At 40.8% G+C, this 19,808-nt stretch overlaps 1 protein-coding gene across 7 annotated transcripts in view; it reads left to right on the top strand.

Moving 5' to 3' along the window:
• VPS8 (VPS8 subunit of CORVET complex) overlaps positions 1–19,808 on the top strand; it is an 84,510-nt gene that overhangs the window by 51,763 nt on the left and 12,939 nt on the right. For all 7 annotated transcript variants that reach the window (XR_007506285.1, XM_049802309.1, XM_049802311.1 and 4 more), the window contains 9 exons: positions 8–54; positions 4,924–5,065; positions 5,749–5,838; positions 6,271–6,313; positions 7,084–7,187; positions 8,611–8,689; positions 10,147–10,229; positions 17,626–17,706; positions 19,115–19,284. Coding sequence is in view for 6 of the 7 variants with exons in the window: in XM_049802309.1 (XP_049658266.1) it covers positions 8–54; positions 4,924–5,065; positions 5,749–5,838; positions 6,271–6,313; positions 7,084–7,187; positions 8,611–8,689; positions 10,147–10,229; positions 17,626–17,706; positions 19,115–19,284 (839 nt within the window). In the remaining variant the exon portion in view is untranslated. The remainder of the gene's footprint in view (positions 1–7; positions 55–4,923; positions 5,066–5,748; positions 5,839–6,270; positions 6,314–7,083; positions 7,188–8,610; positions 8,690–10,146; positions 10,230–17,625; positions 17,707–19,114; positions 19,285–19,808) is intronic.

The raw sequence follows: 19,808 nt of genomic DNA, 5'->3' as shown, positions 1-19,808 counted from the left end.
TGTATAGGACCAGTTCTTACTCTTCCAGTTTCTGAGGAGTCTCCTTGATCCGAGGTATGTAAGAAAATTGGACCGTTTACAAACTACAGCTTGAAAACATGGGTTAAAATAAACTCCTTGGAAACAGTGTTATTGATAGATAGCCTACAAGCCAAGATTAGGGCTTAGAAAAGGTGCCGTGCTCTTCAAACTGCCCAAAATTGATAAGGATTAGCAGAGCCTTTGCTGGCTTCCTAACTGGGAGGTGGTGTGGGTTCCAGTACGTGCAATGTGACGCTTCCCCCATGCTGGTGGGATTTTGAGCATTGCTCTAACAGCTTCTTTGAGAAGACTGTGAAATGGTTACCCTGTGACTAAAAGTGCCATTTCTCTTCTCAGAAATGGCAGTTTCTGTTCTCAGCCTACCAGTTTGATTACTTGACCAAGGTGCCCAAGTGTAATATAAATAGAAAAGTGTTTTGGTCTATTGGTTTTTTTCATTTCTATCTTATTTCAGAATTGCTGCCATATTTCACTACAAACTTCTCTTTAACTACTTGCTTGTTCCATCTGCTCCTGATCTTTCAGTATTTCAGCACTGAGTGTTCTCTTTCTGTTGAATCAGTTTCAAATGCTGCAAGACCTTGATTTTATTTATTTATTTTGTAAGACATTTATATACACACAGCTCTAATTGCCTTCAAGCAATTGTTAATGCAATTGAAGGAGATATCTTGTTTTGTCAATTAGCTACAAATTAATTGTGCTTTATGAAGAGGAGCAGTAGGAAAAGATAATATTATCGAAATTCAAGTGTCAATGTTTCAGTTCTTGTTGAAGTGGAATAAAAAGCATGCTTTGGAAGCTAGAACCTGGAATTAATCACTTTTGGGATTTTGTTAGGATGTAAATTAAAACGAAACCAAACAAAACAAAACCTTTTTGTTATTTCCCGAGTTTTACAGCGGTGTTTGTATGGAAGGTGTTAACTTCCACACTTTTTGTTTTCTTAGGAGTCAAAATCAGAATTTTGCCAAGAAAATATCTTGGTTGGGTTTTATAGAAAATTAGATGATTTAATAATTAAAAAACAAAAATTGAATAGTTAAGCAGAAATGATACCCAGCTGGATGCTAAGTAGGACTTTGTTTATGCTGTGATATCACTTGCAGCAAGTGAGACCCAATGAAGGTAGTAATTAACCTGGATTTTAATCTTATGCATGGATTGGTTTCCATAATCTCTGAGTAATAAATGTATCTAATTTAACTCTACCATAATTAGAGCTAAATACAACCATTTCTCCTGTAGTTATCTTCTAATCAAAAGCAACAGATGATGTGTTCAAACCAGCAATAGGAAGCAACTTTCTGTATCTGATCTTTCAAAAGATCTCTGTTTTCCCCTCCAAGGCTGATGATGTTCAGCAAGATGCATTAGACTACATGGCTTCTCACATTGTGCCGTGTATGTCTTAAGAAAGTTTATGAACAGTTCCTTTTCCTTCTGTGTTCCAAAGTCTACTAATTCTCTGCACTGCAATGCGATGTTCAGCACCCCAAGTGATGGAGATAAACCACATACTGATGGGATTGTAGTTGCCAGAATACTCAATAAGCAAGAGACAAGTGGGACAGTTACACAGAAAAATGAACAAAATACTACTAAATACTTTGGATTTACATGTGGCAGTGCCTGACTGCCAGTGAGACCAGTGAAGGAAGCCCAAGGTTTAACCTATTGTTATTAAACTATGTTGTCAGAAAGAAGTGTTCTGTAGACATCCTAGATTGCTGGAGGAGCTTTTTTGTTTTAGTAACACTCAAGGTCCTGTGGTCTGTTTTCAGTGCTAGGAGGTTGTCTGAGACCTATTGAAATGAGCTGAACTGTATCCTGAGAGGCGTAGGGGAGGAGGGAGAAATCTTGCTATGGAAGACCTAATCTGCAGATGTACCTATACTTAGTAGCATATCTATACATAGAATAGTGATTAGGTTCTTCTGAAAACATCTGTCTCTTCAGTCAATCTAAATGTTTATATGCTTTTTTGGAGCAGAATTTTTATTAAAATAAAGACTCTTAGAGCAGTAAATGAGCTTTTAATGTCTCAAATACGAATGATTGCTTGATCATATGGGGACAAGACTCATCATGCTAGTGTAAGTATCCTAGTTGGTGGAATTGCATTAGGGATTAATTTGGCCCATTTAATTTAGCTAGAGATTTATTTTAAAGGAGGTGGAAGGGGGAAGGGAGAAAACAGGGTTAACAGAAATTGCTTGGGGAAATTAAAACCAAATGTCCGTATGTTTGTATCTTATCAGCAGCCACAGAATACAGAGAATATAGTGTATATTGCTCAGCTCATTAATCACAGCCTTTGCTACATTTTCATTTTAAAGTCTTACGGTATTTTTCCTCTAAAAAACCCCCACACCTCACAGTGAAGCATGTCTGTTTGCAGTATGTGTTTGTGTATTATACCAACAATATTAACTTATTTAGCAACACAGTGTTCTGGGTCTATAAATACATTAACAGATACCTAAACTTTTAGATTCTGTTACAAAGGCTCTTCTCACTGACTAGCTGTCTCTTACACTTGCAAGGCTCAATTGTGCCAGCTTTTGTGAGAAATCAGTGATTCTCTCTTGCTTTTAAGAAAGAGCATGTGGAGTATGGCGAGGGAGATGTCTGACATAGTTATATTGAAGGCAAACATAATCATACTGAGCTGAGCAGGACCTCCAAAATCCAGCTTGCTTTCCATTCTCTCTTCTCTGCATTTCTTGAGTGAAATGGTTAAGGAAAAGGTCATCTTGCTCATGAAGTTGTGAATACTAGTTCCCAGAGTTATTTTCAGAATAGAAGTTTATTCTCACACTAAGAATATATGACTTGCCATTTTCCCCATTTTGCTAGATGGAGATCATTTTAGATAGAAAGTGCTTCTTTATTTCAGTCTAGTCACAAAAAGAGTAGAACACTCACTCCCTTACAGGCATTGGGGGAGTTTATAGGGTGTGTGTTGTGGGAGGAGTGGATGGTGAATGCAGGAGGCCAGAATTTAGGGTTGTTCTTTGGTCCTTTGGAAGTCCATTCTTTATCTGATGTCAGAACACAACAGTTTGGATACCAGTTTTTGTACAACTATGTCCATGCTTTGGATACTGTAATTAGTACCTGCATGAGGCTTTCATTTCTGGGCAAATATAATTTATAATCAAGTGATTGACATTGTAACCACAGTAAGTTTCTTTTGGCTTGCTGGGGGCACAGTGTTCTCCTGGCCTTTCTTGGATGATAATAATCCTGTTAGGTCTTGTAGCTCCCAGGAAATAGAGGATCATATTGTATATCAGACCTTTTCCATCCCATGGCTGTAGGGTTTGCACATCAACGCATCTTTTCCTGATTAGGAATTTTTCTTCAGAAAGGTAACAAAACTAAATACATACCTTGGTCTGTTTTCTTTCCTAGTAGGAGCTTCAGACAGGTTTAAGAGCCCTGTTTCCTAGACAGGATAAACTTCTGCTGTTTCTCTGCATGATGCATCAATCCTAAGAACTGCCACATGAAGTTTAACCTACAGTGGTGGTGAACTGCTGTTCATTTTGAAGGGTTGCAGATGCTATATCTGTCTCTAAGAAAGTATCGCCCTTTCCCTCCTAACTCAAATCTCTTGCTTCATGTTGCTCTTTCTAAAAACAAGATCAGTAGAAAACATTCAGGACACAGGGACAGTCATGGGCACTGCACGCAATTCTGTTCTCTGTTTTGTTTCCCCCACATTAGGAGTTTACTTAATAATAAGCCAAAGGATTAGAAAATGGCTACTGCAATACCGGAAAGCTGCTGCTGAAAAGGAGTCGGAGAAATCCTTTTTACAGGGACATCTTTATTAAATGAGTTTAATTGGACTCTGAGCTTCACTTGGAGAAATTACCTTGGCTAGAATCGGAAGGGAAGCCCTAGTTTGGCTTCCTGAATGGCTCAGGCCAAGCAGCGTTATTCACAGCCCTACCCAGAAAACAGAGTCAGGTCTGCACTGCTGAGTCCTTGACCATCATGGCAGTGTTGTTTGTGACAGGTCAGGGAAATAACAAGGGCAGGAAGCACAGCAGAGGTTGGAGACCTGTGTTGATTGAGCAGATCCCATGCTGGGAGATGAAGGCAGATGTCTTTAGTTCCAGCTGAAGTGCAGCTGGTTGCAAAATCCTTGAGAGAGGATGCAGCCTTTGGCTGAACAATACGCAGGGTCTTGTTCAAAACCTTACACTTGGCTATCTGTCCTACCAATGACCATAAAGTGCACAGAGTTATTGCCTCTGCAAGAGCAAAACCTAATTCACCAGTTTTGTTATGGCTAAGAGGAACTTAATAAAAATGGGGATGTGTCCCTAAAAGAAGCATGAGTCCATATCACAATGAGGTAGATAAAAGGTATCATATTCTAGCAGATGAAACATTAAATTGTGATAAATGAAGCCAAAGAAGAATTTTGGGAACAATAAGCAAAAAGCAACAAAATATTTCTTCAAACACATGCAGAGAAGGTCTATAGTAAAAGATACAAGCAGCATCTAAAAAGACCAACCAGAGACCATAAGGTTTCACTGAAGAAATTAGGTGAGTTTTGTCCCTCTTTGCCACAGAATTGCTGAAGATGTGTCTGTGCTGATATCTTTCTTCACAGGGGTCTTTTATAGTCTAATTTATACTGATGCATCAGTAGAATATGTTGTGTAACAAATGAAATGCCTACTTAACAGACCTCCAGCATCAGTAACTAGTAGAAACAACATAATTTTTGTCTCAAAACCAGATTTTTTACTTCTGTATTATGGATAAAAGACAACACACAATTGAATAAGAAACTCTTCTTCCCAGCCAAACTTCTGGGCTAGATTTTGACTTAAGTCTCCTGTGCCTTTTTTATTCCAGAGAAGGCATTAATCAAGACCTGATACGCTTACCACCCGGCATCACTGAGCAGTTCATTGAGCTGCTGTGTCAGTACAGCCCAGACCAGGTTTTGGAGACACTTAAAGTTCTGGAATACTGCAGACTGGAAGAAACCATCCAGGTAGGAAAGACACGTATAAGGACTGGGGCTAGGGGAAACATTCAAATCAGCTGCTACCTCTTTAAAGTACTGTGAAAGTACTTTAGCCTAGGTTGTGGATTAGTTTCTGGATACTCTTCCAATCCATTTCTAACACTGTTTGTCCCCTTGAGCTGCTAAACTGCTCTCCTTGTAGCATGGGTATCTGTATTTAATATACTGATTCTGAGATCAGTCTCAGGGCTAATAAGAAAAAGGCTGTTAGTATTCTGAAGCTACAGAGTAACTGCAGAATAGAGACTGGCTGTGTTAATGTTGATTAATATGTTGAAGGTATATGAAATCATGGGCCTGGGGTTTTTGCAAAGCAGTGCTGCCAAAATGTGACTAGTGCTGGGAGAGCGACTATTTCTTCCCTTTATGAAAATTTTAACAATAATCTGTCCTTGATCTTGATTTATAGATATTTTTTTTTTTTTAAAGATTTTAATTCTGGTGCTGGCAATACTGCAAGTTGAGAAATAAATACAACATAGCTGGTAGCAGGGGGAAGTAGGAGTGCTGCTCAGACTGGGTAACATGCCTGTGAACACAGGGAGACGCAATCCTTTCTGACCATCTGGTCGTCATTGTCTTGTGGAGTAAACAAACACTGGCAGATTTCTTAAGATAGACATTTACCTTTTTTTTAAATTTTAACACAGATAACCCAGAAACATCAGCTCCATGAAGCTTCTTCATATTTACTGGAGAAGAAGGGAGATATCCATGGTGCTTTTTTGGTTATGCTTGAGGTACAGTACACTGAAATCCTGAATGTGGCATTTTTGCCATGCCAGCATGGCACGACATGCCATCAGTGTGGTGGTCTATGTTAAGGTATGATATTGTCATTGCTTCTCAATTTGTTTCCCACTAAAATCCATGGAAGCATTTGCCTTCTGTTAAATAACAATATGTTGAGTTGTCTGCAGACTCAGCAGATCAGTATATTTTTCTGGCATGTCTTCTAACATCTAGTAGATAATACATGCTGAAATTTGTTTTTCTTAATCAAAACTCATCTTTCAGCTCCTGTTTTCCTTTCTATATTTGGAAAGTCATTTATGCTATGTTAGTCATACTGGGGAAGAAAATGAGGGTGAGCCTTTGTAACCATACCTTTTATAAACATTTCTATCAAGATTCTGCAAGTTTACTGTTCTGAGTTCTCTCTTTTGTTTCAGCGATTGCAGAGCAAGTTGCTGATGCTTATGCAAGATGATGAAAGTAAGACTTATCAAGTTAAATTCCTTTTTCTATTAAAAAGAGATAAACACAGAAGTGTAAAGTGCATATGCCTGACACCTGGCATAATGAGATCCTATTTCAGGTTTCTAGGTATTGTGGTGACATTTTTAAAATTTATATTCACATGGCTGAGGTAGTTATTCTGGTGACACTTCCTTACTCTGTTACTGTGATCTTGCTAGAGATCTAGAACAAGCTGTGATGGATGGGTTTTTTAGTGTGTGTGGTCACCAGCCCTGTTAGCTTTTTTGATTGTGACTGGTACTCTTAGTGGCTTACCAGACATGTCTTCTATGTTAGAATCCATTCAAACTCATTACTGAGCTTTAGCAGCCATTATATATGAACAGCTATGAGAGACATCTGGAAGTAGCTTTTATTGAAGCAAACTTCTCAGAGTAGAACGTTCTGCCTACAGAAAATGAGTATATGCACCATGTGCACTGTTGACTAGCCCAAGGACTCACAGGTACGTAACTAAATGCAGTGCCCATATTTGTTACTTAATTGTATCCTAAACCACAGCTAAGATCTTCCTTATTCAATTACATGAAAAGTTTTATATGATCAGTTTCTTGTGCTATTTGGGAAAAGTGCCAAAAATCAGGACCTCTCTTTATAATTTAGTTGCTCACTGTAATGAACAGACTTTAGATGAACAGCATGATTTTATTTTGCAGAATGATTGGGACTTAACATATCTAATAGTTTTTATAACTGCAGTTTGTCTTTTTCCCAAAAAAAACCAGGCTCAGCTGAACTCCCCTTGCTAGAAAACATTGAAGATACCTTAATGAAAACAATTGCCCTTTGCCAGAGAAATTCACACAATTTAGACCAGCAACAGCGAGAGGTAAGGTAATAAAAAAAAATGTATTGCTAAAATCAACAGAGGTCTCTGTATCTCCTAGAACTTTCTCTTCACATGCTTCTTCCTCTCCTCATCTATTGGATACTGCTATGTCTCAAGCAGTCATTGTTTTCCTGTGCTTTGTGTTCCTTTGCAGTGGTTCATGTTTTAGACCCACAAGAGAGAAATCCTCACTTGTAAAGGTGAGGCACGATATAAAGTGTGTATCAGTAGTGGAGAAGCAGATGAGACAACATTCTTTCCCCCAGTTTTAGCTCCAGTTGAAATTTTGGCTGGAATGTCAATCAGACACTAAAGAAAGCATGATAAGATTTGAGCCAACTTCATACTGGCACAAAGCTGATGCTGCTGTCACTGTGGCTGCAGAATATTGCTGTTCTGAATATGTTCACAAATCCTTAATTTAATGTCAGCCTAGTCTTTGAGAGGTGGAGACAATACAGCTTGCTTGAGCTGTTGCAGAGAGAACTGGGTTTGCCTGTCTCCTTGTACTGAGGTTGCATTTCCATTTTGCCAATGTCAGTGACACAAAAGGTATCTTGACTCCTAAGATTATGCATGATTTATGTAACTGAACTCAAAACTGAGAACACTGTTCCTGTGTCTGAAGAGGTGGCATGTCTGGAAGTCAAGAATTCTGTAATTTCTTCTGACCACTGCCCAGTGTATGAGGTGACCTGCTTGGTTTCTTCTTTTAAATGATTTTATTGTGCAACAGGTAGCTGCTGTGTTTTATTGAAGAGGTGTCTGCGTGCACACTCAGAGTGCTTATGGCCAGCCTGCCTAATTGGATAGATTTGAATTAGTGTTTGCTCTTCCTCTGGGTCCTGTTCCACCTGCTGGAATTGTTTTGTTGATGCCCAAGTAAGATTTGACTCTGGTCACCAAATGAAGGACCGGCTTCCCCAGTACAATATTATGTGAATTTTCACTACTGCTGTATAATGCCTGGAGAATTTAGATGCCCCTTTCCTGTTGGGTTCCATTCACTGTGCTACCCATTATGTAAGCAGTCTCTACACCAGAGCATTTGCATCTCACATGGTCAAGTAGTTGGGGACTGAATGAAGTAAAAGTAGATTGTTGTCATGATTTCCATAAAGAAACAGATGAGAATGGAGAAGAGGGAGCAACAGGAGCCAAAGGTCTTCTGTGCTCAGACCCCAATCAAATAGTATCTTGATCTAAGATACGAGCAATCTAGACTGAAAGCAGATCCCCAAGTGCTTTGCTCTGAGGTTATTTTAACATGTTTCAATTCTGTTCCATTGCAGTCATGAGAAATGCAGTTGTTCTTCAGAATGTGGAAGTGAGTCTTTGGAAATGGACTCTGACATTGGTCACAGCTCATTTTTAGTATTGCTGTGTTCTTACTGCCTTTTTTCCTTGCATTCAATTATTTCAGGCCCTCTGGTTTCCCCTGCTGGAGGCTATGATGTCCCCACAGAAATTATCTGGTTCTTCACAGTGTCGATACTCCGAAGGTAAGTATTTTGGACTTTGTGACCTCAAATATTAATAAAAATCTGTGTTCTGCCTCTCCTCCTCTAATGAATGAATAGAATAAAAAGAGGTTTGTTACTTATTTCCTAAATTCGCTGCTCTTGCAGTAGATCTAACTGCAGTGGCTGTAGAACTGAGCTCAGCTTGGGCGTTTGGTAGGCTGCAGCTGTCAGATATTTCTTTTTAGTCCCGAGTGGAAGAGGAACCCTACCACAGCCTCTGCTCATAAGCTGGTTCCATTGAGTATGGTGTCTATGAAAAAGGCAAGGTGCACAGCATGTACAAAGGCTTTCTAGATTGTAAGTAGGTTGCAGTATGCACTTTGGGAACTTCTGACATAATACACTGTCATCTTCCACGCCTAGCCTTTTTGTACGCTTATCCCTGCACCTGTCTGTTGTGTACAAAATCACTAGAACTTGAATACACCAGCTAAATTCTCTCCTCCAGTTCTAGTGCCCTGAATCTGTTGTGGTTGTCAGCAGCACATCTTGAAAAGCCTCCCTTTATGGGAGACTTAAGACTAGTTAAAAAGGGGCTTAGGTACTGTGGTCTTGGGACAGAATAATGTCTTTTGGTCTATTCCAGCCCTGTGGTCCACAGTGATTGTGGTTGTGCGTGGTTAAGGATCGCAACACATTACAAATAAGTGTGATGGTGATCATGCTGTCCACTCGCCCTCTGTTTATTTCTTTCCAGTGACCATTACCTGTATCTGGACTCTTGGGGATAGTCTTGCAGAGATCAGTAACCTAAAAATATAAATCACTTTTTCACTCAACTCATCTTTTCCTCTAAATTTAGAATGTTCTCTAGATTATCCATTTTTGGGAGCTAAAGCCTGCAGAAAAATAATCATCTGAAGTGATACCAGAAATGATGAAAGGATAATACTCTTGGATCCTGCATAACTATTTTGTTTTCATTCCTAATGTGCATACTTCTCAGACTGCTCTAACTAGCTAATTATCCCCACAAAGAAGCTGAATTGCTGGGTCCATGCATATCTGAATATTGGCTTTTACTTTGGGGAACTGGGGATCTAGGAACAAGTTTCATGCAAAGGTTAGTGCTAGGAAGTTTTAGTCTGTGGGACTATAATACGGACAAGGCATCCAAATTGGTTTTTGATAGCAGTAGGAAAAGTGAATGACAGTGCTACAAAGTAAGTCTCAAAATATGAATGTTTACTGTAGGTAAATAAATAGGGTGTGGGAGAGAAAGGGAGAGGCATCGTGATATTGAAAACTTTTAAATATGCTTTCTGATACAAAAAGCTGTGTTTGCTTAGTGCAAAGTGTGCAGAAGAAAAAATATAAAAGCTGTTTTCAAACTGGAAAACATGAACTGAAATAGAACTCTCTTAATCTGTAAGATTGATCTCTTTACTCCTTGAATCCTAATGAACTGTTGGTGGCTTTTATATTTGATATTTCAGCTTTGAAGAGTTTGACAATGCAAGTGCTGAACAACATGGCTGCATTTATCGCTCTTCCTTCAATCCTGCAGAGAATTCTACAGGTGAGTTTCTGAAGAGAAGAAGCTTTTACCAAGCTGTGCCACTCAGTTATTGGGAAGAGCAATTTCCAGGTTGTTAAAGACCAGGTTCACTAACTGTCTGGTTCAAAGTATTTCAGTAGAAGTTCAGTTGGTGAGATATAAGTTGGAAAAGCTTATAGAATGACCTGGGAGACTTGATGGTCTGAGGAGACATGTGGGAACACATAGACCTGTGAGAAGATAATTGAGGTAATTTATGCAGACCAAATGAAATATTATCTCAAAGGTTGCAATTACTTTGAACTGAAATTTAGCAGGTTTGGGGGCAAAGCAACTATGAATTTTTCAAAACTTGTTGAAAGCCATTTAGCTAAGGCTCTGGGATGGACAGTTTTCAAATCACTAAAGCAAAGTTTGTAGGGTTTGGGCAAAGAGATCAAGACTGGACCATTTTGATTGACGGTGCAATGTATTATTTTAGAGATGTTTGTAGTGAACAGCAAACATCCTGTAGAAGAGCTAATTTCAAAATGGGATCTTGGGTTGAGTGATCACAAGCAGATATGATTTGTTAATTTTCAAAACAGACAGAGGATGAGGTTGGGATTTAATAGCAACCCTTAAGAAATGCAGAAGATTAATTAGAGACATTGTCTGCATGGTGGAGTGGAATGATGGAAGCATTGAGAAAGTCTTGAATTACTCTTCAGGGTTTCTATTCCAGATGAGAGAAGAAAATGTAGAGAAGGGCTTACAGGCTTCACAGGGTGAACGCACATGTCTAGCAACCTATTAGCTGAATCTTAATATTATGCACAATCTTGGATTTTGGAAAAAATCATAATTAAAGACAGTGAAAGATATTGTAAAAGAGTGGCTAGAAAGCATGATCAAATGAAATGTGGTTTTATCAAAAGTAGAAAGTGTTGAGCAAACTTAATGGCTCTTCAATAACTTATTTCATCTAGTTTTAACTGGGGCATTAGATATAGTTTCCTGTTGGGCTTTGTTTGATGTTTAATGTAGGCAGGAAATAATACAGAAGCTGTGAATATAGAAGAATACTTGTGAATGTATAATAAGTGGGGAGGTTGACAGGGAGGCTTTCCTGGGTTGAGAATTACCAGAATGGGGCGAGAGGCAAACCACTGACCACTGTGAATATAACACAGCTGGGAGGTATTGCAGTGTGGAGGAAGATCCTGTTCTCCCTTGGGGTGGGTAGAAATTCTTGTTTGCAGTCTTCAAATATTTCATTTCATTTCTGTTCTTAGCAGAAATAGAAGAACCTTTTTCTAGATGCTAGCATTCGTGTCCTGGAGGCAACAGATGAGTGAAATGCACTTGTCACTTGTACAGTGAAATGGTTGGTGTGATGGCACTATTGCAAAGGATAATGGGATCCTTACAGTGCATCAGGTGAAGTACTTTTACTAGGGACAGAAATGTGTAAGGCATTATTTAAAGCAGCATGTGCAACTCTGGTCACTGGGTTTGGAGGCAGGGGGAATTTGCTCCTGTTCATTCCATTTCCCTGGTCAGCCTTACAAATTCACTCCGACAAAATCAAGATTTAAAAAGGCAAATGTTTTTGTACAACTAGAGCAAAAAAAATGAGGAGAGATGACTTCTAAAAATGCATTCAGGGAAGGACTGAATTCCAGGTAAAGAACATTAGTATCAGAACTGCATAAAATAGGAGCAGTAATTGGCACCTTGTAGCTCAGAAACAGGTATAGGGAAAATAGTGTTGTAAAACTCATTAGAAGATCCTATGGAAGGGAAGGTGCTATTTATTTATAGGATCTCTAAATAAGTTGACTTTGCCTCTTAACACTCATTCTTTTCTAGATTTCATTCACTCATTTGCACTCACGTATTTGCAAACACCTAAGATGTATGGGAATGAGTGATCTGACCTGGATCGTTTGTGGGCAATGGAGAGGGCATCAGCCCTTCACTGCATCTCTGGTGTCCTCTGGTGATGACAGCTTAGGTTTGGACAGCTTACTTATGTCCTTTAGAAGTTGCTGGCTTTTATAAGGTGGATTTTTGCCTCTTAATCTCACTTAAGCTTCCATAAATCATAGGCCAGATTGCTGCACATTTTGTTTTCTCTTGTTTGAAACCTAAGTTTGAAATACACGTCTGTAGTCTGCTCCCCTTTTGGGCTAACAGGAAAAAGGTGCATGATATTCTGCAAATTTATCATCTTCCTCCTGTTAGCACACGGGGTCTTCCACTGTAACTTGTCTGTCCTGGGCTCTTACCAGTCTGCTGCCTTCAGTGCTTGACACCCTCCTAGGCTTTGCAGATGGGAACAGTGTCCTTTGTTACCAAGACAGACCATTTATTTAACCCTTTGTTCTTGTGCTTAAAAATCACACATTTCCATTCACACTGTGTTCACACCAAGCTTTATTTCTGGCACTGCATTGCTCTAGGTCACTTTGGCTTGTGTGTTTGTAGCTGTGTTGTATTAAACTATTGCTTCAGGGCTTGCACTAGATGCCTGTGGGAGATTTTCTTTGGGTTTTGTTTTGGTGCACAGCATGGCTCTTGGAAGAATGTTGCTTTGAATTCAGCTGGGAAGATGATGTGGGGAATGGTGATAAGTCTTACCATGTGGCCATGTCTTTGGGTGCACAGCTCAAATGTTCAGGGGTTCTGAACCCTTGCTGTGTTTGGGATCTGGAAAGAAACTCCCCCTGTGTTAGACAGCAGAGAGCTCTGGATTTTTTGCCTCCCTGTGTAGCATGACCTATCATTTGCTTTCTTGGATTATCTGGGAATGCCATTTAAGTGCCCTGCGGGGAAGAATAACAAGGCCTACATATGTGGTGTTTCCCCAGAACACTCTGTCTCAACAGCTTTCTCAGACAGATCTCCAGTTTGCTAGCCCTGGGTGGGTATTCCTTTTGCAAAGCTGTGTAGTCATTCTTTGAAGCCATGTAAAATTCTAAACCTTCGTGCCAAACCATTCTGTCTTGGCTCTGAGCAGTACGTAGGGCCTCATTCAAAGCATTATTCACGTGCCACTTTAACTGTGACCATAAGTAAATTCTTCAACCAGCTCTTCTGGGCCCTGGAGAACATACAGCCTTTTGCAAGCCTTCAAAATAGTTCTGTGAAACCTAGCACTGTAAGCGGTGCTTGTCTGAAAATGCCCTCAAAAACTGTTCCAACAGAGGTCAAGTCTTGGTAGTAGAGCATAGATGCACTGGAGCTGCAGGTCTGGAAGGTAGAACAGCTGTCCAGGAATTAACAGAGGGATTTTTGTAAGGTGGATGACATCAAAAAACTGAGGTAGATTATCTGGCCTTTTCTGAAAAGGAATTAGAGGGTTCCAATTGTAGTGGACTGTTTTTCTTCCTCTTCTGGGCTTAACTGCTTATGAATTATACCTTATGCAAATGTTAATTTTGCAACCAAAGCGCTTTGTTAAAGGGCACCTTGCAAAGGGCTATGACAAGACTTCACAGCTTTCACGGGTAGGCTCCTGGCATCTGCCTATTACAACATATTGACTCAATTTTATATAATTGAAGTCATATGAAATAACAATTAATATATTTATGTTCTTGCTCATCTTTAATAAAGTTGTAAAGTTATTTATTAAATAGGAAGTCTGAATTAGCTGTATTAGAAGAGATACTAGAGGAATCCTCTTGAGCACTAAGAAAAACTCCATGTCATTAAGGATGTGAATGCTGTCTGAAGAGGGCTGAAAGGTTGAGTGTTAATTCCCTTACAAAGCTGTAATCCTTCATGAATGCTTTGTAAGTAGATGCAGCTGATGCCTCCTACACAATGGAGAACTGGAGAAGCCAGAAATTTAAAATTAAAATACCTGTAGGAACCCCAAAGTGGGGAAGGAAGGAATCTCTAAAATCTGTTAGAGTGGAAGCAGAAAGATCTAAAAAGCCTTTGCTTGAATTTTTTCCATCCCTGCTTAGGGACCTGCCTGGGTTTTTTTCCTTTCCAGTCCTGAAGATCAACGCTGGTATTAGTTTTATGTACAATAGTTGCTCTGTTCCTCTGTAGATGGGACAAGCTGTAAATGAATGCATTTTCTGATTTCATAGTGCGTTTATTAGCACAGTGCTGTGAGTGCTGGAGCCAGGAAGAAATTGGAAATGGAGGAGACAGAACTGGCTGAAAGGCTGCATGAGCACCTCTGACTTGCATCTGGATACGTGCCAGCTTTTCCTGATCTGTTTGTTGGTAGCAGCACTGGGCAGTGATTTTGGCTTTGCCTTACTGTCTGTGTCCCCAGGGAAATACCAACCTGGGAACAGGAGCTGTGATCTGTTCTGGCTTGGTGCAACTTGCTGTTATTAATGTGCCATCCTGTACGTTGTATTCGGAGCATGCATAAATTCCAAACTGAGACAAATTTTATAAGGTGGAATTAATGAAACATATTCCTCCATAAAAATGATACCACAAGGCTTTTGCAACTGTAAATTTTGCGGGGGCTGAAACCAGCAAATTGGAAGAAAGCATTATAACTTGCTGGAAATGTGAAATTACAGCTCTGGATTTCATGCTCGAGGCAGGTAGATAACTGCAACCCAGGCCTGTGAAGCACTGTCTTCAATGGCTGCTGGCAGGAAACATGCATGAACTTCACTTGTACTTGACTCACAGGCTTGGTATAAGGCTTTGCTAGATCCCATGGTTCCCCTTTGGAGAAAAGTCCATTCTCTTCCTACCTGCCATTTTTTGAGAGATTGTGACTTGAGAAAAAAACAAGGAACTGAAAATTGGCCCTCAGACTCAACATACCTCTCCTGCAAAGCTGTACATGGCTCTTCTATTACTCTCTCCTCGTATCTCCTCTTCCTCCTCTATCTCTGTCCAGAAGCTTTGAAAGCCTCTCCTTGCAGCTTGGGCAGTTTGAGTTGCTATATGTAAATGGTTGCATCTGTACAGTTTGAGAGTTACCTGTTTGAGTTTCCTTGGCCATATACTTGTATCTGGTGGATACAAAAATAACTTGCTCTATGTTATGGATCACGTACATGCTGCATGGGAAGTCCCAAGTTCCCTGTTGCCCTCCATAATTCATATGGTGACTCAATGTAGTGTACTTTCTATGCTGTTGCTTTTAAATTATGCATGCAGAAAGAAAACTTTGTGTTGTTTGAGGCTGTGCTATTCACCTAGTAAAAAAAGTAGCCTCTGCAGCATGTCGAGCTCTTCTGTATATTCCAAATGTACAGCTGGTTTTGACTCAAGTGCTATTACTCAGTGCTGTTTTTATTTAGCCTTGAACGTTGGTGTTCCTGCTTGTCACATTTCCTCTGAAGACCGTTGTTCAAAAATTGCCTGACTTGCTTTCTATAGCTGTTTTGGTGATCTCTCTGGGTATCTTGCAGTGTAACTTCCATGCCACTTTAGTTGTCTTTGTCAACTTGCTTTTTCACTCCTGATTATCCTTTCTCTCCCTCACTCTCAGTCCCAGCATGGAATCAGCCTTGCTCCTGTTCCTTTTCTCATTCCTTTTATGCAGAGCTTGTTCATCCAGCTCCTCCTGTTCCTGTTTCCGCTGTGTCTCCGTAATTTTTCTATTCTCTAGGTTAATTTCCTTTTTGTATCTTGCCAGTCTATTTTTCTATCTGTTTTTGCCAATGTCTTGTCCATTCCACCAGTCAGCTTCTTTCAGCTTCCTGCAGGCTTCCCCCAGCATCCTTCCACTGCCTCCCAGTGGGGCAAAATGCTTTTTTCCAGGTCCAATTAAATGACTGTCTGTCAGCGTCAAGGATTTGTGTGTTACACAAAGACAATTTCCCCTGATCCTCTTTTGAGGCGTTCCTGAATAAACTTGTTCTGATTATAGGCATGTGTATGCCTCGCTGGTGCCAGTTTGGGCTGAGGGGGAGCAGAGCCTTGGTCTTTTGCAGATCAGACTGTTCAGGCCACAGAGACAGAACTGCAACTGGGCTGCACCGCACGGATCACACCACGGCAGTAGCCAGTAGTAGATCCTGCTACTAAGCCAACTCCTCTTCCTTGCTTCCTGTTTACATTAAAGACAAGGACTGGCTGGATCCCAGCTGATTAGCCAACATCTTGCAGGGCATCTTTAGCGAAACATCGCTGTGTTGCATTCTAGTCTGATCTTGCTGCTGTAAAGACAAGTAGGAGGAAGTTGTGTTCCTGGCACATGCGTGTTGGAAGTGGTGCCATGTTGCATGTTGGTAAGGGACAGGGCACCTCTGCAACTGCATGGAGAGATCTTTCAGGGTCAGTTCTGCTCAGGAGACATTAGTGCTGGTGGCTGCTAGCGTTTGTGGTCACTAGGAGCTGTCAGCAAACTCTCACCCTGCTGGTTGTTGGGCAGAGGTATTTCCTGGCAGAGGTTTTTCCAGCGTGCCCATAAGCCTTTTGTTGTGCAACAGGGCCCGGCAGGAGGGAAGGTTGTTGAAGTAGTCTCTCCCCTCTTCTAGTGCTTTGTCCATGTCTGCCTGTTTGAGACGAGAGCAGCTCCCAAAGGGCTCCTCACTAAGCTTGCCCCAGAACAGTGTGATGCATCCTAGACCAGGGTTCCTGTCCTGCATTGAGTGATGCTTCAGAGGGTGCCATGGTGGCTGTGGAGGAGAAGGGGATGTTTGGTTTGGAGCAGGCCTAAGCAATGTGGTTGAGATGCACCAGGGCAATGACTTGTACCACAACCCTTCACTTGTGCTGCTGGGACACGGAAATAAAGCTGCTCAGGGCACATGGAAGTCTTCCCTGCAGCAACAGAAGAGCCCCAGGCCCCTGTTCCCTAGATGATGTTCTGTCATCTGGGATGTGAGACCAGGATTGCCCAGGATTCCTGCATAGTGCTCCGCAGCTGCACAGCCCACTGGGTGTGTGCTCTTTTAACCCACAGCTGAGGGGGTGTTGAATGAGCTTGGGGATGACCTGTGGATGCACAGAGCGAATTACCCTCTGACCCAGGTGAGTGCACACTGGCAGTGTGGGGCCCAGAGCCCTGCAAGGCAGCCTAGGAGCTCACTGACCAGCAGAACCTCATACTAGTTGGTGTTAAGGGGCAGCACAGATGGAGTTGATACCTCCTGTCTCACTACAGGGTGTTTTTTGCTGTTTTCTTCGATATTCCTCAAATGCATTCTCCAGTCAGCTCTTACATCTCCTGAATGAAGTTTCCAAGGTCACATCTGAAGTCTTTTGACCCAAGCACAGTAATTAGTATTGATGTTGTCATCTCCTCAGTTTTGCTAATTACCAAGTTTCCCATCACTGCATACAATTATTCTGCTGTCCTTGTGCATGTACAGCATCTTTAAATCTGGAGTCATAACTTCTGTTTGCAATGCCAATCTGGAGAGAAAAAAAAAAATATTAAAAAAAAGCCAGAATGGTCATATCCTGTGATTCAGCTGCAGCTTTGCATGTCTTCATACAGGATCCGGTTTATGGAAAAGGGAAACTTGGAGAAATTCAAGGACTTGTCCTGGGAATGCTGGACACTTTTAACTATGAACAAGTAAGTTGCACGCATTTCTGTTCTGTCCACTGCTGTATGCAGGGATTACTTTTAGCTATCTAGCCTACTACACTCTCTCATTGGTCATTTCTCTCTGCAGGGCAAAGTAAATGGACATGCAAGTGATTTATATTTGTGTGACTGGGGGAAGGGGAATGAGTTTGTATTGCTCACAGACAGATTGCAAGTGAAGGGACTGACAGGTACATGGTGAAATACCTCTGTAGTTCACCATGTAAATGTTAAATGTACTGGAAGGATAAACATCTGCTTTTTCTCCAACTCATCCTGCAGTTAGGGATTCAAAGGCACAAACCCAATATGTTTTGTCTTTTTATGCAGTTTTTAATAAGAGCTCTTTAAATTAGGCTGTTTTGCCACTTCCCAATGGTAATGCTGCACTTCCTTTGTCACCTAATGAGATTTCACCTTTATCTCACTCCTGCCTTCCTCTGTCCAGTCTCAAATCCCAGGCAGTCTCCAAACTTCAACAGTTTTCTAAAACTCCTTTTCCCCAAAGCAGAATGCATAGTCTTCCTCCAAACTCACCCTCCCTCGATCTGCCTACCATATGGTACTACCATCCTAGCTACTGCTCAGGCCTCCATGCAGCAGCATCCAATTTAAAAATGAAATGGGAGATAGCTTTATTGTAGAGGGCTGAACATAAAGAGCCATTATCTCTGTTTGGATTCTTTGGTAAAGATCTGCTCTGAGCAGCGCAGGTCCTCTATCATTGCTTGGCAGTTGTCTGGTACAGGCTGTGTGTCACATCTGGCCTAGTCCAGATGTGAACTGCTGGTGCAACCTCTGCAGCCTTTTGCAAGTTGCTGCTACAGAATATTGGTAGATCATGGAGCAGAGCACCTATGCCTGATACCTGTTATTGCTGAAAGAATTACTGACTGCTAAAAACTAAGGGTATTTTGCTTTTGGCTTTTCAGAAATGGACATCTCACTTGGGGACAACTAGCAGATGAAGAAATTCAGTGTTTTTTACACATTTTAATTGCAATAGTGTGTTTGGGCTTTGATTTTTATCAACACATTTCTCCTAAAATGGGAGATGTAAGCAGTAGCTTACCAGGTAGAGGAGGAAAAAAAGGGGGGTCTGGTATGGAAGATGAAAAAATGAGCCTACTATGTCTCTTTTAATGCTCTTTGACAAAAATCAATAAAGGATTTATCTATTTAAGAGTGAAAAGCTATTGCCTTCATTAACATGTGATGAAAGGATAAGTTGAGGGCAGTGGCTAGAAAACATACAAAGAGAAGCAATTTTGTTGGGTTGGTTTTGCTCTTAGTAATCTGCTAAGCTGCTTGTTATGAAGAATTGATCAGTATGAAGTTTCTGCAGTCTGGAGATGACAAAATGACTTAGTTATTCTGTATATTGTTTTCCACACAGACCCTGTTAGAGACAACTACCAATCTTTTAAACCATGATCTCCACTGGTCCCTGTGTAACCTAAGAGCTTCTGTCACTAGAGGGCTTACTCCAAAGCAGGATTACTGCTGCATTTGTCTACAGCAGTACAAAAGGCGGCAAGAAACTGCTGATGAAATCATTGTTTTCAGGTAAAGTTAAGGGGTAGGATCACAGCTGTGATTATGTTAGTAGTTTTAAAAGGGGTGGGGGGAAGCTACTGGTCCTTGACTTGCACAAGTAATCATATGTATTCCTGTGAGCATGTATCCCTGCTCCCTTGCACTGTAAAAGGGCTGGCTGATCAAACCCACCTGAGCCAGCTGTCTTTGCATGCAGCCAGCTCTGTCTTGGCTGGAAAGAATTGCCTTACAATTCTGAGAGAGCTGTTCAGTAAGCTGTCAGTTTATCTATCATCGCTCACAGCAATGCAGTTTGCGTAATTGCAGCACCCTGGGTTCATATGTCTGTATTTGTACATTTCGGATCTACTGCAGCCCTGACTACGTACTCTGTTGGCATTCCCAGTATTCCTGTCTGTGGCCAGCTGGCTGTAAAATAAGATAAAATCGTTATTACCTTAGTATTATGAACTGTAGCTGTATCAGCAAATGGGCATCTACTGTTATTTTTGCAAGTCTAGAAATACTACAGGGTGGTGTGGAGGTACGAAAGG

Source organism: Accipiter gentilis, chromosome 6, assembly GCF_929443795.1.
Source record: "Accipiter gentilis chromosome 6, bAccGen1.1, whole genome shotgun sequence".
NCBI classification, from domain to species: domain Eukaryota; kingdom Metazoa; phylum Chordata; class Aves; order Accipitriformes; family Accipitridae; genus Astur; species Astur gentilis.
Note: the sequence above shows the minus strand (reverse complement) of the source record. Positions and strands in the feature narration are given on the sequence as shown.